The sequence below is a fragment of the Lissotriton vulgaris genome, chromosome 10 (assembly GCF_964263255.1).
Source record: "Lissotriton vulgaris chromosome 10, aLisVul1.2, whole genome shotgun sequence".
Classification (NCBI taxonomy): Eukaryota; Metazoa; Chordata; class Amphibia; order Caudata; family Salamandridae; genus Lissotriton; species Lissotriton vulgaris.
In genome coordinates, this window is record NC_141698.1 from 230535600 (window position 1) to 230556140 (window position 20541).

Consider the following 20541-nt stretch of genomic DNA (forward strand, 5'->3'; position numbering starts at 1 on the left):
TATGTAGGGAGTAGATATGAAGACAAAGACTCATGGCCACAACATCCTAAATTAAAATGACTTTTAAATCAATCTCTGCAGTATCTCCCGAAGGACATCAAGGAGAAATTCAATATAAACGTATTAAAAATTATATTTTTGTCTCCACTCGTTAGATCCTGGTTGAAAACATAGCAAGCTCTTTGTAGCAGCCCCTTGCAGCCTGTGGCTCGTAATGCCCTCGTTACTAAAAAATTAAGAAAAAAAATGTAGACACATTTGTACAGGATGAGAAAACAACCAAACAGTGCAGGCTGTGCAAAGCAAAATTGCACAAGAACTGCTGGCACTTCAACCAGACAGCTTTTTAATTGCACATGGTGATTTAATAACATTACCGTCCAAAGGCAGATATCACCGTCTGGAAAACTCAGCATTTTTAGCACATCGCTGCTACCAGCCACAGTGCATGGCCATCAGCACACAAACAGGTTTACCAAAGCAGCTTAAAGCCAAAAAAGGGACATATGACTCACAAGTATACAAGTGAAAGCTAATGGGTAATTTTCTGCTTAGGTGCATTACATTTATCTATGGGGTTTGACCGAACAGTCTGTTTTGGGATTTCAAGAGAGGCAAGTAAATGTATATCTTTTAAGAATTAGGTTTACTTTAATCAACATAAGGGCGTCCATTTACTGTTACCCGCATATTATGCTCCCACAGAGTGACTAAATAGGCAGTTGCGGTCGCTAACCAAGGCACTGGTGTTAATCTCAACTGACCAATTTCCCATCCTCATGAGAGGTATCTTTTGAAGATGGACTCAGGTGTTTATAATAAAGAATGCAGACCATACCAAATGGATTGTTGTGTTTTTGTGGGCACAGACAGGTTTGGCATACCAGCAACCTCTCAAGTCCTTACTTTCAACAAAAAAAGCATACATCTTCAGCATATCCAAACATGGGATAAATTCGGTTTCAAATTTTCTCACAACCCGCCACCCCCATTGCAATTTTACAGAGCCTTTTAAAGTGGTGATACCCGAAAATACTGAAACACAATTTCAATACAGGTCTATCTCCAGTGAAGTCGCCATCTTAAGGGGATTTCCTGCTTTTTATTTCTACTAAACATTTTAGCTGTAGTGTAGAGGGCCAGAGGCAGAATAAGAAACATGTTCAACTGATGGAATTCAAACAGTCTATCTGACCTATTGATCCTTGGAGAGCAGGAGGCACGCATGGAAGATTCAGGTGATCCACAGAGAGAAACATGTTTTGTTATCTTCAAATAACTATTTCTTGCTTCTACGGAAATCAAAGCTATGTTATTCTAATACTTCTGGCGAATCTAACCTCACCTTGTTTCAACTATTTTACTAACCTATTCTATGGCATCAAGACCGGGAAAACTTTCAGTCCTTTAGCAAAAATTGATTGCTTCTAACGAAAAGGGGAAAGAAAGGAACGTACGATCACAGAGAAGGAGAAACTGGTGTCCAATTTGTACATGTTCTGAATCCACTCATGCAGCACAACCTACTAGACATTTGGAGCATAACTAAAGTCACCATAAATATACTGCCTGTTTATTACTTTGCACGATCAAAATAACTACACTCTCCTGAGTTCAGTTATAGTCCGAATCCATCTCTGTTATCACGCTGCTTCCTTAGTCACCAGTGACCCATATCCCCTCAACAACATCCTTCTGGGGCTGCCATTAATCCACTCTCCAATATGCAGGAGGCATTCCCAAACTTTCATAGTATATACTGCCTTGTTCACCCGTTCTTATGCGGTCAGGTTTTCACCTCACCTTCACAACCATGGTTCCTCACCATTACATCTGGGGCAGTAAATGTCCACTTAATTAGTGCTCTCCGCACTCCCGTTACCATGTCCTTAAGATTGCTTCTGCCGCAAATTGTATTCTCAACCTTCATGCTTTACCAACTGTGGCCTCCAAACTAGCTTTAACATCCATCCATTTGGAGCAGCTCTCAGAAACCTTCTCCTTGGAAGGAATTGTGTCACTGGTACCTCTATTATAGGTGCACTCCAAAGCCCTGCCTCTGGCCAGCATTCTCCACACCAATTTTCCCCAGTTATTGCTCCTTGCTATTCCTAAATGGGAACACCTGTCATTTTTGTTAAATATAGAAAGCTTACCAAGATCAGGGATATTTGCAACATGTTTTTAAAAGGCCCGAACCATCTTAAATAATACATACAATTGTTCAGAGAGAAAGGGACCTCCATATTTGTTGCATACAGTACAGATTAATGGCCAATATGTTCACACCCCAATGGACTCTACACCTGCACCATTCAAAACTTCATTCCTGGCTTGTGCTTTTCCTCCACCATCTGGGGTCTAGATAGACTTTAGTCTATCTCTTTCAGCTTTGAAGTACCCTCTCTCCTTTACTTAGGTGGCATGTAATGTGCTCATCACTCCTTAGACAGATCTCTCCCAAGTGAGTAGGTACTTTCCATCTTTGCCTTGCTAACCCTACACCTGTATTCAAAACTACACTTTCCAAAACCCCCTACGTGGGGTCTACTCCCCCTAGTAAGCCAGTACAACTCCGTTCTTTTGCAGCAGGGAGCTCCAGGCTTCCTTTTATAGGAAAAAATCTTCTCTGCCGATGGCCAACGATCTTCAGACTTGGTGTCTGGTAATTTCCAACCTTCTTTCACTTTCCATTCAGCTACATTGTTAATCACATCTCCATTGCCTATTGATTTTCAAAAGTTGACTCCATTTCACATAGCACAATCTTTTACATTCTGGACATCAAGCGAAGACTCTTTTCTGTGATGTTTCTTTCTTATGTGGTCTATCTTGTGCCTTGCACTATATTCTCTTGGCGACCTGCTTCTCTGTCAAAGAGCCATGCCTTGGCTCAGAGACTCTTAGCATTTCATCTGCACAGTAATTGGTGTGATTAGGGGTGAGGAATGCTGCATCTCGCAGCACACACATGAATTCATGTTATCTGCGATACATCGTGAATGCCATAAAGCTGAAGAGGATGGTGACACCAGTCAAGCAGACTGTGGCCGTTGCAGTGAAGAACTGTCGGTACTGGATTTGGAAATACCACAGCAGCACCAACATCAGTACAAACATAGGCACCATCAGACTTCCAATGTTAAGAGCAGCATTGACTTGATCAACACGGGCACCTGCGGGCATCTGTGGAGTGGCATGTTGTGAAATGTGACAGTGGAGGACACAGTTATCTGTCAGGTGCAGAGAAGACATTGTCTGTGTGTCATCTCGAAGCAGCTGGCCCTGATAAATCAGACGAACTTGATGTTCCTGCCCAGGGAAGAATGTCCTAGAAAGAGCAGAAAAAAAAACAGAAGGATCAGTGTAACAAGAACCACAACTTGGTCTCTGCTTCAAATATAAACATGAGGATCTCTGATGTAAACATAGTTAGAAAGACAAAGGGGGGGGGGGGGGGGGGGAGTAAAGTGAAAGGGAAGGCAAAAAGAAAGCGAAAGCCATCATGAACAAGTTACTTTCGGTAATGCCTTATCTGTTAGACAATATAGAGAGACACGGATGGCGTTACAACTTCTGGAGGAAGGTTGAAGTCTGTCAACTGGTGCTCCTCAAACTCCAAGCAAGAAGGTGGAGAGAGGACAGGTTCGGATGGAGGACGCTCCCCTGCTACTGTGACAGAAGAGCCTCCCAAAGGGGTAGCCTGACTGGAGGATCAATGGCAATACTCATTAGCTCGGGATACCAGATCTCTCCGTGTCCAATCCGGAGCCACAAGGATGACTTGGGCCCAGTTCTTGATCTTCTTGAGAATTCTGGGCAGAAGTGGTACGGATGGGAAGGAGTATGGGAGGCCTGTGTTCCACTCAAGACAAAAAGCATCTCATGCGAGAGCCCCCTTATAAACCACAATTTGCAAAACTGCTGACATTGCGTGTTCTCGCTTGAGGCGAACAGATCTAACCAAGGCTCTCCACACTGTGGAAAGAGACATTGTGCCAAGTCAGGTTGGAGAAGTCATTCGTGTCCACTCAGGCCTTCAGAAAACCCACCAGGTGTCGAACAACCAGGCACATGCCCTGCTATTCCAGTCATGTCCAGAGACGCAGGGCCTCCTGACAAAGTGTCCATTGTAGGAAGGTGGATATCTGACTATATGGTTACCCCAACTTTTTGCCTAGTGTTCAGCTGGTTTTCGACTTAGTTGGCCTGGGATACTGCTAATCAGGGCCCCAGGCTATCTGTTCTCACTGTAAAATGGACTCCATGTACTTTAGGTACATCTCCAATTGGATATTGGATCACCTTATGAGTCCCTGTATAGTGTACCATAGGTACCCAGGACATAGGTGCCTCCAAGGCCTACCAGGGGCTGCAGCATGTATTATGCCACCCCTGGCTGGCCATCCAAATTGACACAACCGGCTGATCACTCAGCTGGGGCAAGGTGGTGTAATCACCCTTTGCTTTAGATATAGTATACCCATATTTAACCTTATATATAGACACATATGCACCTATAAGTCACTCCTATGGCAGGCCTTAACAATCCTGAAGGCAGAGTGCTTGGTTTTATGTGAGATGGTGCTCTAGCATGAGCTGAGCCTGTCTGCAGCTTGCGGAACCATGTTCTTATAGCTGTTCTATGAAATAGCCAAACCATATACTCTTAAGTGCATTACAATCCTCGCGGTTAATGCTAACTTTGGTTTGGCTTTATCAAAACATGTCGTGTAAGGTGTCATACGCTTTGGAATACTACCCCCTCACCAGTTCTGGCGACGGGGGTAGCATTCCACCCTTCTAGAGGGAGAAAACATTTTCCTGTTAATCCCGGTTAAAGTTAACGAAAGCCTCAGCATCACAAAATGGATGCTGCTGCCACAGACACAAGTCTGACCTCCTGCTGCTGGGAGTCCTTCCAGCGAGGGAGGCTTGGACAATATGTTTCCTGTCTTGGGAGGTGCTAGCACCACCCCAGACAGCCCATAGTGTATTGGGGCAGGGAGGGCTGAATGAAATGAGAAACTGCCTGGGGCACACAAGGTGCTCCATGCATAGTCCGGTTGAAACCAGTTGCTGGGGCACTCCAGCCCCAGCTTTGGCACAAAACTGGACAAAGGGAAAGGGGTGCAACCACCCCCTTCCCTGGTCCCACCCATAGGAGGGACCTAGCAGGTAATCCAGCCCCTTTAATTCGTATGCAGCTAGGAGCTGAGTCTAGAGACTTTAGATTTACCCTGAACTGAAACTTGAAACGAAACTCTGGACCTTCGACATTCTACTGCAACTAGAAGACTGAAGAATCTCCCTTGTGGTCAAGGAGTGACCACCCTGTGCAAATAGGGACAATCAAGCGATCTGCGATTTGCTTTGTCGACGCTCCCGCCGTAGCCAGGGCACAGAGCCAGACAAGAACTGGACTTCCAGACTTCTTCGACCCCGATCCACAGCAAAGCTGAGACCCGTGGAGACGACGAGAGACGTGGGACCAGCCATCTTGGAAAACTTGCTCATTGCTACTTGTGCAGCTTCTGAGGCACCCTTGAAGTTGTGCATTGGGGATTGCGAAGCCCCAGCCCAGGGCACCTTCTGCACCGACGCAGAGCCCTCCACACTACACGAGTGCCACGTGGGGCCTGCTGGTACTTTTGTGCTCGACGCGTCTGTCTGGTCACTTGCCGGTTGGCTAGTGGCCCCTTTGACGACGAACCTTTGAATTTACACCGTTTGCCTGGTTGCTCCAGGCTGGCCCCTGCTCACCTGAAAAGGAGAAGCCCCCCCCCCAGACCTTGATGGTCTGCAACAGAAGCCACCTTCGATTCCTGCATGGGATGCCTTTGCCAAGGCTTGTGGACTCCAATTCGGAAGCCGACACCGCCAACAGCGAGATCCTTTGTGGGACAGTCCGTATCCAGCTCCTGGTCATCGTCGTCAACGCCTCCTGGTCCACGTGGCTGCAGAGACAAGCTTCACAACATCACCTGATTGCTTCACGACATTGCCTGGTTCCTTCCTGGTCACTGGCTAGTGGCCCAGACTCTGTCCCCTCTGCTTTCAGGTACTCTTCATCCTCGATCCGCCCTTGGATCCAACCGGACACTTCTCTCCTGGTCGCCTGCAGCATCTTTTCACAGGACTCCATAGGACTCAGCGACGAAAGCCGACAACTTGACACCTATGCATCCGGCTCCTGTGGGTGAGTTAACGCGAGTACTCCGGTGCTCCTGTGGGTATTGACTATCCAAGTGTCCTAGTTTTCAGTAGCATTCTCCTAGTCCATCCGGAAGTGTCCTAAATCAACTAGTTTCTAAATCTTACGTTCCCATTGTATAAAAAAAAAATGTAAAAAATTGTATCCCTAAGGTAACTCGCGTGTGTGTTAAGACACTGCACACGCTTCCCGTGGGCCTCCTGCTTCCTAACATTTGGTAGTTCAGTGTAGCCCCAGCGATTCCCTAGGCCCTAGGCCTACTCCTTGTTCGTGACGTGGTTCTTATACCACTATTTTAGTATATGGTTTGCAACGCTCCTAGGGCTCGACTGTATTTTGTGCAGCTTATTGTATGATAATTAAGTCTTTTGTTATGTGCTTGTGCCTCTGACCTCATAAAGAGTTCAGAGGGGTTGTGTTATACATATATATTTTATATATAACCGGTGTGGTGTCCTTTCATTTGGTATTCAAAGGGTTACATATGGTAAAACAGCTGGCTTCACATGCTCTGAAGTTTTAGCCTAAGACGGCTTTGTCCATGCTACCACTAGGATAGCTGGTCTATAAGGTTGACTTAACAACCATCACCATAAGGGTTGTTTGGACTGATATAGGGTGCCCACTAGAATAGTGGACATCACATATCAGGCCAACTTCCCACATCCATGACTTCATCCTACCCAGTTTGTTGCAGTACCACATGAAGTGGTGTTGTCCATGAATACCTGCACTAGCCTTCCCTTGATAGAGGGCATAAAGGCTTTCAATGCCAGTCGGATTGTATGGAGTTACAGCAGGTTGATGTGGAGTCTGGATTCCGCCACAGACCAGAGACCTCTGAAATCCACCTTTCGCAGATAGCTATCCCGACCAGAAGTGGCACGCCTGGTTGTGAAATGGAGACGGGTCTGCCTCTGACCCAATTGTCGTTCGTGAGACACCACAGCAGATCTTTCATAGGTTCCGGCGAGAACTGGACCATGTCTTAAAGGTTAACCTGATGCTATGCCCATTGAAGCTTCAGGTTCCACTGCAGAGCCTGCATATGCCATCGGGCAAGAGTTACAAGCGGGAGGCCTTGATTCTCTACAGCACAGTGCCTACATCACTGAAATCCAGGATAAAGGCTGAAACATTGTATCATAGCCTGAATATCCTGGACTCGTCCATTGGGAGAATAAGCCTGAAACTGAACTGGGTCTTGAAACTCTCCAATGAAAGGAAGCATCTACGAGGGGTGACATGTTGAACGTGAACTCCAGCGAGTGCAGGTGGTTTGCCGTAGTCTGGAGGTTGGAGAAGACAGCCTATGAGGGAGGGGGAGGGCTTGTCTACAACAGCCACTCCTCAAGATAGGGGAAGACTAGCACCCCTATGAGCTTGGCGAATACCTGAGGGGCGCTGGTAAGGCCAAAAGGGAGCACAATGAACTGAAAGGGCTTGTGGTCCACTGTGAACAGCACGTAAAGCCAGTGGGCAGGCAGGACGGGAATGTCGAACTCGGAATCCTGCAAATCCAACGCTACCATCCAGTCTCTTGGGTGCAGGGCACATAGGACCCAAGCAAACGTGAGGATTTATAATTTCTACTTCTTGAGGAAGTAGTGGAGGGGCCACAGGTCCAGGATAGAATGTAATGTAATGTAAAAAATTCTTATAAAGCGCGGCTTACACCGGACGGTTTCTTGGCGCTGTTCACTTATTTGGGGAAGAGGCATGAAGGGAAGGTGAAGAGTGCTTATGTGTAGATGCTGCGGAAGAGGTGAGTTTTGAGGAGGGACCTAAAGTGAGGGTAGGAAAGAGAAAGTCTGAGTTCCAGCGGGAGTGAGTTCCAGAATGAGGGAGCCAGGAAAGAGAATCTGAGACCTCCGTGTTTTTTGCGCCTAAACCTAGGCGTCTGGAGGAGCGCATGGTGAGAGGATCGGAGGTGCCTGGAGGGAACGTAGGGGTGCAGAAGAGAGGAAATGAAGGAAGGGCCGATGCCGGCCAGAGATTTGTGGGTCAAACAGCCTAGTTTGAACTTGCAACGCTCCGATACAGGGAGCCAGTGGAGGGCTTTAAGCAGGGGGCGGACGTGGTGGTGTTTGGGTTGATGGTAGATCAGGCGGGCTGCCTGATTCTGCATCAGCTGTAGTCTTTTAATTTGATATTGTGGAATGCCTGCATACAGGGCGTTGGCATAGTCGATCCGGGAGATGACTAGTGCCAGCAGTGCCAAAGTGAGGGCTTCGGTGGTCAAGAAATGGGCTGTTTTCCGGATCTTCCTAAGCTGGAAAAAACAGGAGGACACAGTGGCACTGACCTGGTGCTTCATTGAGAGATCATGGGAGATGTAAACTCCCAAGCTTTTCACCTTGTCAGCAGGGCAGGGAGAGGGGCCAAAAGGTGGAGTTCCAGGGGTTGGATGGGCCTCCGACAAGAACAAGCTCCGTCTTGTCTGGGTTAAGTTTAAGATGGTGAGCACCCATCCAATTACTGATGTGGCAAAGGGTGGACTGAAAGTCTTGGGCCGCTTCGTCCGAGGAATCGAGGTTGAAGACAAGCTGAATGTCATCTGCATAGTTAAATGCAGTGACATTCCTTCCCCGGAGGGAGCGGATCAGGGGGGTGAGGTACAAGTTGAATAGAAGTGGTGACAAGGACAAACCCTGCGGGACGCCGCAGGTGAGCTTCATCCTGTCAGCCGAAAACTGGGAAAGTCGGACAGATTGGTGGCAGTTCGTCAGGAAGGAGCGGACCCAGCTAAGGGCCGTCCCACTGATGCCCGCCTCCTTGACACGGTCGACCAAGATGGTGTGGTCGACCGTGTCAAAGGCCGCCGACAGATCCAGGAGAATCAGGGCTTGACTAATATTGGAGTCGGCGCCTCTACGGAGTTCCTCCATGACAGAGAGGATGACCGCCTCCGTCGAATGGGCAGGTCTAAACCCGGCTTGCTGGGAGTCTAGGAAGTTGGAATCTTCAATAAAAGAACTGAGGACGCTGGTTACATGTGTTTCAAGTACCTTACTCAGGTAAGGGAGAAGGAAAATGGGACGGAAATTACCCATAACCGCGGGGTCAGCGTTGTTTTTTTTAGTATGGGAACCACCTCAGCGTTCTTAAACTGGCTGGGGACCTCACAGAGCAAGAGAGAATTGTTCAGGAGGGCCAGGGCAAGCCGAAAAGGCAGCACGGAAAATCGCAGGAGGGCAGCAATCCGTGGGGGAGCCAGATGAGACTTTATTAAGTAGAGAGAGAAAATCTCCTTCTAGTATGGGGGGGAAGCTGGGTCAGGGAGTGGGGATTACAAAAGGGAGTAACCTCTGTGGGGGACATCGCCGGGGGTCCAGAGGAAATACTGTTTTTGATTTTGCCGATTTTATCTGTGAAGAATTGGTTAAGGGAATCACATAGTGCCTGAGACGGGAGGGGTTTGATGGTCACCCTGTCCGGGTGTGAGAGCTCCTCCACAATGGCAAAGATTTCTTTAGATTTTTGCGTGGAATTAAGAATTTTTGTAGAGAAGTAAGCAGTTTTGCCGACTGAAATTGTCTGTTTGTATTCTCCAGATAGTTTTAAGAATTGTAATTTTTCTGAGGGGTCATAGTTTCTACGCCAGCGACGCTCGGCTTGGCGGAGTCCCAGTTTTAAAGATTTAAGGCTATCTGAGAACCATCGGTGTGCGTCATGGGGACGCTTAGTTCTAATTAACTTAAGGGGGGCGACCTTGTCGCTAGCGGACTCTAGCCATTTGACAAGTGCAGCTTCCTGGGAGTCTATGGAGCTGGGGCTGGGCAGAATCGAAGATGTTAGAGGTAAGAAATAGATTGAGGTCTGCTTTGTTCCAGTTACGGGCCAGGAGGCTAGGGCCTCGGCTAGGGGGGGGGGGGCGGTGGAGGGACCAGGAGAAGAAAGGAGATTAAGAAGTGGTCCGACCAATGGCAAGGTGAGATCGCAAGTGACTTGATTTCAAGATTGTAGGTCCACACCTGGTCTAGGATGTGGCCCTTGGAATGAGTGGCCGTGTGGATGTGTTGAAGGCCATTGAGCCCACTTAATAGGTCGGTGAAAGCCAAGGAGTGGGAGCTTTCGAGTACGTCTGAAGGCCAGTAGTTGAAGTCTCCCAGGACCAGGAGTTTGGAGTTATTAATTGTGAGCTGAGAGAGTAGGTCGCCAAAGAGCGAGGGGAAGTTGGGCATGGGTTGGGGAGGGCGGTATACCAGGACGCAGGTGAGGGGGGACACCGAGGATTCGAATCAGATTGCCAGGCAATCGACCTGGGGAATGGTGAATAGGGAGAGGGAGGTGAACCTGAGGGAGAGTTTGATAATGGCGGCTACGCCACCACCAGGTTTCCCAGCTGGCCTGTTGGCTTGGAGATGAAGGCCCAAGTCCTTTTTGGGGACCAAAAAGTAGTGGAAACAGCAACCACAGCCCACTTCTGGCATCGGCACCCTCTCTATGGCACCCTTGGCCAAGAGAGCCATGACTACTTTGCGGAGAAGGGAAAGATGATCCTCAGTCAGTCGTGAGATGGTGGCATTGAGGGAGGGATTTTCATGACAGGGAACAAGTAGCCCTTTCGGGCAATTTGCAAAACATATATAGCTCAGAGGTATACAAAATCCTCAATAGACACTAGCACTTCCTACAAATGAACAACACCCTGAAAGGAGTGATCCCTGCCAAACCTAGTCTTACACTTGGCAGAGGGAGGACAGTAAGAGTCATTGTGTCACAATTATCTGAAACCTCCCACACAGAGTACTTGGTTGCCTTCACCACCTAAAGGTTTCCACAAATGCAGGCTGTGCAGTGTCTGTCGATTCGCAAAAGAAGAGACTGTGACGTTCCAATGACACTAACGTGAAAGGAAAGGTGATAGCACGCACGCGCGCTATGATCTTAAGCGTGCAGCGCTGTTTACTATTTTAAAATTACCGCTTATTGTATCTTGGTTTTGTTTAATTTTGTTTCCCCTGATTTTAATAATATTACCGCTGTGCCCACACACTTGCACTGTAATCGTGCCCTCACCGCGTTTAGAGTGGAGTCTGTTGCTTTCTTTGCTGCCTGCTCGCTGGCGCCTGGTCGCCATCTTGGGGGTGGTCACTGCTGAACGCGCCACTTGCCTGAGCACTCTAGCGCTTCTCAGGAGTCCAGGTGAGCCTATACTTAAGGCGAGCATTTCATTTGCTCGGCCTTGAGAAAGGTGATAGCACGCACGTGCGCTATGCTGCTGTGATCTTAAGCGTGCAGCGCTGTTTACGATTTTAAAATTACCGCTTATTGTATCTTGGTTTTGTTTAATTTTGTTTCCCCTGATTTTAATAATATTACCGCTGTGCCCACACACTTGCACTGTAATCGTGCCCTCACCGCGTTTAGAGTGGAGTCTGTTGCTTTCTTTGCTGCCTGCTCGCTGGCGCCTGGTCGCCATCTTGGGGGTGGTCACTGCTGAACGCGCCACTTGCCTGAGCGCTCTAGCGCTTCTCAGGAGTCCAGGTGAGCCTATACTTAAAGCTCACTCCACCCGCGCAGCGGTGACGCGCAGCGGTAGCGCCTGAGTCAAGCCAGAGTCTGCTCGGCCGCGCAAGGGAGACGCAGGACGCGGCAGGACACTTTCGTACGGCACTCATGATCTATCAGTATTCCAGTCAGGCTCTTCACCTGATCAGACGAGGTTTGCCCTCCTGTTCGTATTCGGCTCAGCATCCCCTATGTGGCCCTCATACTTGTCCTTGCGGATGGTGGGAACTATCGGCACCGACGATGGCCCCTAGCCAGGTCCTGCTGCATCGTAAGAAGGAACCTTCACCCCTTAGTGCCGTTAAACTTTGGCACCATAATGTCAGATCCCTGTCGAAACATCATTGAGATATTTATGAACTTATCTCCTTAGAAGGTCCTGATATCTTCTTCATGACGGAGACCTGGCTGGGTGATGAGGATTCGGCCATTATTAATCTGGCCCTCCCTCCGGGCTACGCATTCCATACACTAAATCGCATGGGGAGAGGTGGAGGCATTGCCGTGGCTTTTAAAACTTGCTTTACCTGCACCTGGAAGCCTATGGACTTGGCTGGCGCAGAGTGTGCCCATTTTTCCATCTGCATTAGTCAGCATCAATCATTATCAGGTCTCTTGATATACCGCCCTCCGGGGAGTGATAGTGCCTTCAGGAAAGCCCTTCCTGAGCTGGTAAGTTCTCTCTCTCTGCTTTCCTCTAACATTACCATCATCGGCGATCTTAATATACACTTTGATGCCATTGAGATACCAGTGGTTAGAGGTCTGCTGGACGATCTTGAAGCAGTACAGCTACTCCAACTGGTCCGTCATCCGACCCACGAGGGAGGTCATATCCTCGACCCGGTCTTTACAAACCTTCAATTGGCCGAGGTCTCACCCCCTAGACCCATGGGATGGAGTGATCATCACCTCATTGAGCTTTCTGTCACTATGGTGACACAATCCATTGGGAAGCCTGATAAAACATCTTTCAGACGGCCCTGGAAAAAGCTCAAATTGGAGGATTTCCATCGTCTCCTGCTCACCACACCTCTGGCTCACTCGGATGACGTTGCAACCGGGTATACCATCTTTTGCAATTGGATTGTTAAAATGCTTGACGTATTAATCCCAGCCGGCTGGAGTAGGAATCAACATTCTCAGCCTAATCCCTGGTACACGGAGGTACTCAGGTGTACTAAAGCTACCTGCCAACAAGCTGAAAGAGCATGGAGGAAGAACTATGATAAAGACCTGAAAGTATGCTACCTGGCCAAGGTAAAGACAGATCATAGAGCTGTCTGCCGGGCCGAGCTGATTACTATGCACGGGAGTTCCAGGCGAGCTCTAACCCGTCCAAACTGGTTTTTAAAGTCTTGAAGGAGCTCACAGTGAATAGACTTCCTTTTACGGAGATCTGTTCCCTTGCCCACTGTGAGTCACTAGCCAGCTTCTTTGTGGAAAAAGTAAATGCCATCTACCGCTCTTTTCCCAAAGCTGACCCTGACAGTACGACCTTGACATGGCGTACTTCTCAATGCTTGGCCTCTTTCCCCATACCATCGGAGCAGGAGTTTAATCTCCTAGCAGCCAAGGTCAAGTCTGGCTCACCAGATGACCCTTTGAGACCTGCCCAGTTTATGGACTCGGCGTCCTTTTGCCTTCCTCCTATCCGCCATCTGGTGGAGCAATCCCTTACCATCGGTTCAGTTCCACCTAGTTGGAAGGCAGCCTGCGTCATGCCCATCATAAAGAAGCCTGGATTGGATCCGTCGAAGCCGGAGAGTTATCGACCTATCTCCCTTCTTCCCTGGGTGGCAAAGATTACAGAGGCCCATGTTAATAACATCTTAACAAACCATCTGGAATCTGCACATCTACTAGATCCTACACAGAATGGTTTTAGATCTGGACATAGTACAGAGACCGCACTTTTATTCATGGTCGAACATCTCCGCTCTGTACTAGATGCAGGTCAAACGGCGGCACTGGTCCTCCTGGACCTCCGTGCCGCCTTGGACACTGTCTCACACCATTCTTATTCGAAGGCTTGGTGAGGCTGGTATCTCAGGTAGGGCGTTGGATTGGTTTCAATCGTTCCTTTCGGAACGAACCTTTCAGGTTGTAGTGCCACCGTTCAGATCCAAGTCCCATGCCATCACTCAAGGAGTCCCGCAGGGCTCGGCGTTGAGCCCCACTCTCTTCAACCTCTACGTTCAACCTTTAGCGGAGGTTGCGAATAGTTGGGGTCTCACTATGGTATCATACGCCGATGATACCCAGTTGGCGGTGGCTCTTAACGGGGACTCTGGCCAACTGGCGTCGAACTTTGCGGACGGTTTGAGGGCTGTTGCTAGCTGGCTTACGTCCAACTGCCTGCAACTCAACGCCCTCAAAACTGAGGTGATGGTGCTGGGGAAACATCCTGATCAGTGGGGCGCCAGCTGGTGGCCTAAGGAGCTGGGTCCTCCCCCTAAACCGGTCTCCGAACTCAAAAACCTTGGCGTCTGGTTGGATTCCAAACTAACCTTCTCGTACCACACTAAGAAGGTGGCATCCACGTGCTTCGGCATTTTGCGTGGTTTGATGCCTATCCTCAAATTTTTTGATGCCCCCACACGCCAGATGGTGATCCAAGCCAGCGTACTATCGAGGCTCGACTACGCGAGCTCACTGCTCTTGGGCGCCAATCAGGCGGAAGTCCTGCGACTTCAACGGGTGCAGAACGCGGCAGCTAGAGCTCTGGTGGGCCTGCCACGCTTCTGCTCAGCCCGTAGCACAATCTTCAATTTGCACTGGCTGCCAGAAATCAGGCGCATAGAGTTCAAGGCCCTCTGTTTTGCCTTCAAAATTCTTAAATCTGACACCCCTATCATCCTTCAGCACCTTTTGTCTTTGTACACCCCTTCGCGCAGTCTTCGTTCTGCTGGACAAAATCTGGCACTTGTCCCCCAATTTCAGAGATATAGACTGGGTGGCCGATCGTTTACGGTCTTGGCCTCTAAATTATGCAACGCACTTCCTGCCCACATCCGCACCCTGGATGACCTTTTTGCTTTTAGGAAAGCTGTTAAAACTAATTTCTTTCCTCTGCCTTATTAATTCCTCCTTATTTTTTCTGTGTTAGTTATGTTACCTTCTCCAGTTATAGCGCCGGGACGCCCCTTAGCTGGGGCAGCTGTGCGCTTAAAAATCCAAATAACATAACTAACAGTCAGCACAGAATCACAAAACTTATGAATTGCAACACCAGATACGTTTTTATATTGCATCATATGTGAATGTGGTTGTATTTATATTGGGAGCACTGTCATACCCCTGAAGGAACAAACAAGAGCACTTTAGGGCAATCAGGAACGATGTTAGCTATCCACTTGCACTACAACACAGACCACAAACATTACGTTTCGTGGTATAGATATTATAGGTTACATGCCCTGAGGGGGGTAACAGAACGAATATGCTACTTACCAGTATGCATCTGTTCTTGCCATGTAGGGCTGCTGACATTCATATCTGTGCATAGATCGCCGCCTAGTGTTGGGTCCGGATGATTGCACATTGTTGTCCTGGAAGAGTCTTCAAAGTATCACGAGATAGGTGGCTCCTCCCCTGGACTACAGTGCGCATGGGCATCGACTCCATCCTCAGATTGTTTTTAGCCATTGTGACCAAGATGGAGTGAAACTAAGTGAATGATGACCATGCTAGAAGTATGTGTGAATTCTGCAGCTGCTACAGGCGCCGGGGAGGAGGGCGGGCGATATGAATGTCAGCAGCCCTACATGCCAAGAACAGATGCATACTGGTAAGTAGCATATTCGGTTCGAGGCATGTGGGCTGCTGAATTCATATTTGTGCATAGAATACATAGCAGTCCCTCCATTAGCGGCGGCCGCCTGTGCCAGCTGCAGCAGTTTGCAAATGTGTTTTTAGAACAGCCTGCCCTACAGCTGCCTGATGTTTGGAGTCCACATCAACACAATAATGTTTTGTAAATGTGTGTGTGGTAGACCATGTGGCTGCTCTACATATGTCTTCCAAAGGATTATTTCCAAGGAAAGCCATGGAGGCCCCCAACTTTCTGGTGGAGTGGGCCCGCTGTGGAATGGTGAGAGTACGTTTGGCTTTCATATAGCAAATCTGAATACATTTAACTATCCACCTAGCTATACCAGCTTTGGAAATGGGGTTACCTTTGTGTTGTGGCGCAAAGGCACCAAAGAGTTGTTTAGTTTTCCTAAAATCCATCAAGGCCCTTTTGACGTCAAGGGTGTGGAGCATTCTCTCTGCCAATGACTCAGGATTTTGGAAGAACACAGGTAATTCAATAGTTTGGTTAATATGGAATTGAGACACTACTTTAGGGTTAGTGCGAAGCACCACCCTGTTGGAATGAATTTGAATAAATGGCTCTTGTATAGTTAGTGCCTGGAGCTCACTAACTCGTCGCAGCGATGTAATCGCAATAAGGAAAGCCACTTTCCATGTCAAGAACTGAATCTCGCAGGAATGCAGCGGTTCAAAGGGGGGACCCATCAGCCTGGTGAGGACCACATTGAGGTTCCACTCCGGAGCTGGCGGAGTCCACGGAGGAATAACTCGCTTGAGCCCTTCTAGAAAGGCTTTAATAGCAGGCACCCTGAAAAGTGAGAGGTGCTGCCTGTTTTGGAGATAAGCAGCCATCGCAGACAGATGTATGCGAATGGAAGCATAGGCCAAATTACATTTGTACAGATGGAAAAGATAACAAATGATGTTCTGAATAGATGCATCTAGCGGGTTAATGTTGTGGTCTGCACAGTAAACGACAAACCGCTTCCACTTCGCCGCGTAGCATGCTCTAGTGGTGGGCTTCCTCGCCTCCCGGATGATGTCCATGCAGTCTGGAGGCAAGTTTAGGTAGCCAAACTCTAAGACCTCAGGAGCCAGATCGCCAGGTTGAGCTGTTGCGGATCTGGATGCTCAATGTCGCCATGGCTCTGCGTCAGAAGGGTGGGTGTGAGGCGTAGCCTTTGATGCGGTACCACGGACAGTTCCAGAAACGTGGTGTACCATGGTTGGCGAGCCCACGTTGGAGCAACCAGGATGAGAGTCATCAAGTGCTGCCTGAGTTTGCGTGCCACCAGCCGTATCAGAGGTGCTGGGGGAAAAGCGTACGCAAATGTGCCTGACCAGTTCATCCATATCGCATTGCCCTGTGACTGTGGAAACCTGGCGGCGAAGCTTTGGCATTTTGCGTTCTACCTTGTGGCTAACAGGTCTATCTCTGGATGACCCCACTTTTGGAAGTATGGGTGGAGTACTGATGGATGCAACTCCCACTCGTGCATTTGGTGGCTGTACCTGCTGAGCAGGTCCGCCATCTGATTGTCCTTGCCTGGGAGGTGTTCTGCCATGAGGAAGATGTTCCTCTGAATGGTCAACTTCCACATGCTCTGAGCCAGATGAGACAGCTGCGGAGAGTGGGTACCTCCCTGTTTCTGAATGTAGTACATGGCTGTCATGTTGTCCGTCCGGATCAACACAACCTTGTTGCACAGATGTACTTTGAAAGCTTTTAGTGCCATGAAGATTGCCATCAGTTCCAGAACATTGATGTGCATCTTCCGTTGCTGTTGCGTCCATAGTTCCTGCACAGTGTAATGGAGTACATGAGCTCCCGATCCCTGGAGAGAAGCGTCCGTTGTCAGGATGATCTGTGGCACAGGCTCTTGGAACGGTCGTCCCTTGCAAAGGTTTTGTGGATTCCACCAATGCAGAGAGTTGTATGCCCGACCGCTCACCAACACTAGGTCTTTCAACTGCCTGTGAGCCTGAGTCCACTGACGTTCCAAGCACTCCTGAAGCGGACGCATACGTAGTCTCGCGTGCGGGACTATGGAGATGCAGGAGGCCATCATGCCCATCAACTGCATGAACACTCTCGCTGGAAGCGAGTGTTGGGGTTTGAATCGTTGTATCAGCGATTGAATGCTGCTGACCCTCACTGAATTTGGCTGTGCTGTGGCTGCCAGAGTGTTTATCGTCGCACCCAGATACTGCCGTATGTGGGCGGGCTGGAGGTGGGATTTTGGGTAATTCAGTGAGAATCCCAGGTCGTGAAGGAGGTGAATGGTCTGGGACACATGAGCGGCACACTGCTGGGCTGACTTCGCCTGGATGAGCCAGTCGTCCAGATAAGGGTAGACGTGAATGTTCCGTCTCCTTAGGTGCGCCACCACTGTCGCCAGGCACTTTGTGAACACCCTGGGTGCCGTGGTGACTCCGAAAGGCAAAACCTTGAACTGGTAGTGTTGGTTTTGGATGGTGAACCGGAGGTATTTTCTGTGCGACGGGTGCAGTGGAATGTGAAAATAAGCATCCTTTAGGTCTAAAGTTGTGAGAAAATCCCCCTGACTGAGCAACGGGAGCACTTGCTGCAGGGTCAGCATATGAAACATATAGTCCCTCAGAACCTGGGTAATTAATAGTTAATAAAACAATTGGTTCTGTCGGGTGAAAACCAAGAGTGATTTATAGAGTACTGTTACTGTATTAGAGGACCCCCCCCTCTTAAGACAACACAATTCAGAACCTCACAATTAATGACTCGCGGTCTTATTCATTGCATTTCATATTTTATATGAATTGAAGTCATTCAAGTATTTGATGCAGTACAGATCAAAGACTGTCAACGTGAATTTTTGTGCAAATGAAAGTGACAATGGTGAATAGTGCTCAAGTGGTAGACACTTCTTATATATGTACAGTGAAAGATACACATCTTTACAATCAATATATACATATATACACAGTTATTCATATCAAGGCCATTCCTCATGGCTGTCTAGAGATTTTTCAATGTTTCTTTTAAGTATTTGAAATCCTCGAAGACAATGGCCTGTTGTGGGATGTCGACTTTTCGAACCTTCTGCGCCTGTGTCCAAGGTCGCGGCGGGTCTTTTTCAAGACAGAGGTGTGTTGCACGACAGTCCACTCGAATAACAGGTCGTATTGAATCGCCTGTCAAGGATGAGGCTCACTGGCCTTATAATCCGCTTCCAATCAGTGAAGGGATATAATCGCTGGCTCAGAGGTCCCAGGATCAGTTGCGAGTTGTCAGCTCGCAGCAGATCCTGGGACCTCTGTTATTCGAGTGGACTGTCGAGCAACACACCTCTGTCTTGAAAAAGACCGCCGCGACCTTAGACACAGGCGCAGGGTCGAAACGTCGACATCTCACAACAGGCCATTGTCTTCTAGGATTTCAAATACTTAAAAGAAACATTGAAAAATCTCTAGACAGCCAAGAGGAATGGCCTTGATATGAATAACTGTGTATATATGTATATATTGATTGTATAGATGTGTATCTTTCACTGTACATATATAAGAAGTGTCTACCACTTGAGCACTATTCACCATTGTCACTTTCTTTTGCACAAAAATTCACGTTGACAGTCTTTGATCTGTACTGAATGAAATACTTGAATGACTTCAATTCATATCAAATATAACAAGCATTGGAAATGCAATAGGTCTCGCATTAGAAAAGTTGGAGCTTTTGGTTTTGTAAATGACAAATATTTTATTTATTTGTTGGTTTTTAAAATAGCTAAATTGATAGCTTTGTCATTTACAACGCCAATAGTTATAACTTTTGCGAATGTGACACCTATAGCATTTGGAATTGCAACATGTTTTGTATTTACGTGACTTATATGGCAGCTCTCGTCGTTATGCTACATCTCTAGAGAGCAGGAGAGTGCAGCAGGGGAGAGAAGCACAGCAATGCAATATGTCTCGTATTAGGAAAGTTTGAGCTATTGGTATTGTAAAGGACACATTTTTTATGTATGTGCTTGTTTTTAAAATAGCGAAATAATAGCTTTGTTATTTACAATGCCAATCGTTTTATCTTTCGCAAATGTGACACCTATTGTAACACAATATGTGTTGTGAGGGTGAGTGAGGGTGAGGTGTTGAGGGTAAGGGGTTGAGGGTGAGGCGTTGAGGGTGAGGGGGTGAGGGGTTGAGGGTGAGTGAGGGTGAGGGGGTGAGGGTGAGTGAGGGTGAGGGTGAGTGAGGGTGAGGTGTTGAGGGTGAGTGAGGGTGAGGGTGAGGGTGAGGCGTTGAGGGTGAGTGAGGGTGAGTGAGAGTGAGGGTGAGTGAGGGGTTGAGGGTGAAGTGGTGAGGGGTTGAGGGTGAGTGAGGGTGAGGGGTTGAGGGTGAGTGAGGGTGAGTGAGGGTGAGGTGTTGAGGGTAAGGGGTTGAGGGTAAGGGGTTGAGGGTGAGTGAGGGTGAGTGAGGGTGAGGGTGAGGTGTTGAGGGTGAGTGAGGGTGAGGTGTTGAGGGTGAGTGAGGGTGAGTGAGGGTGAGGTGCTGAGGGTGAGTGAGGGTGAGGGTGAGGCGTTGAGGGTGAGTGAGGGTGAGTGAGGGGTTGAGGGTGAAGTGTTGAGGGTGAGGGTGAGGGGTTGAGGGTGAGTGAGGGTGAGGGGTTGAGGGTGAGTGAGGGTGAGGGGTTGAGGGGGAGGGGTCGAGGGTGAGGGGTTGAGGGTGAGGGGTTGAGGGTGAGGGGTTGAGGGTGAGGGGTTGAGGGTTGAGTGAGGGTGAGGGGTTGAGGGTGGGTGAGGGGTTGAGGGTGGGTGAGGGTGAGGGGTTGAGGGTGAGTGAGGGTGAGGGGATGAGTGAGAGTGAGGATGAGTGAGAGTGAGGGTGAGTGAGAGTGAGGGTGAGTGAGAGGTTGAGGGTGAGGGTGAGGGGTTGAGGGTGAGTGAGGGTGAGGGGTTGAGGGTGAGTGAGGGTGAGGGGTTGAGGGTGAGGGGTTGAGGGTGAGTGAGGGTGAGGGT

General features: G+C 48.6%; 1 protein-coding gene across 2 annotated transcripts in view; it reads right to left on the reverse strand.

The window, feature by feature from the left end:
- Nucleotides 1-631: 631 nt before the first annotated feature.
- Nucleotides 632-20541, reverse strand: part of TMUB1 (transmembrane and ubiquitin like domain containing 1) — a 62854-nt gene continuing 42944 nt past the window's right edge. For both annotated transcript variants that reach the window (XM_086940916.1, XM_086940917.1), the window contains exon 3: nucleotides 632-3331. In XM_086940916.1, coding sequence (XP_086797042.1) covers nucleotides 2983-3331 — 349 coding nt within the window. In that variant the 3' untranslated portion in view covers nucleotides 632-2982. The remainder of the gene's footprint in view (nucleotides 3332-20541) is intronic.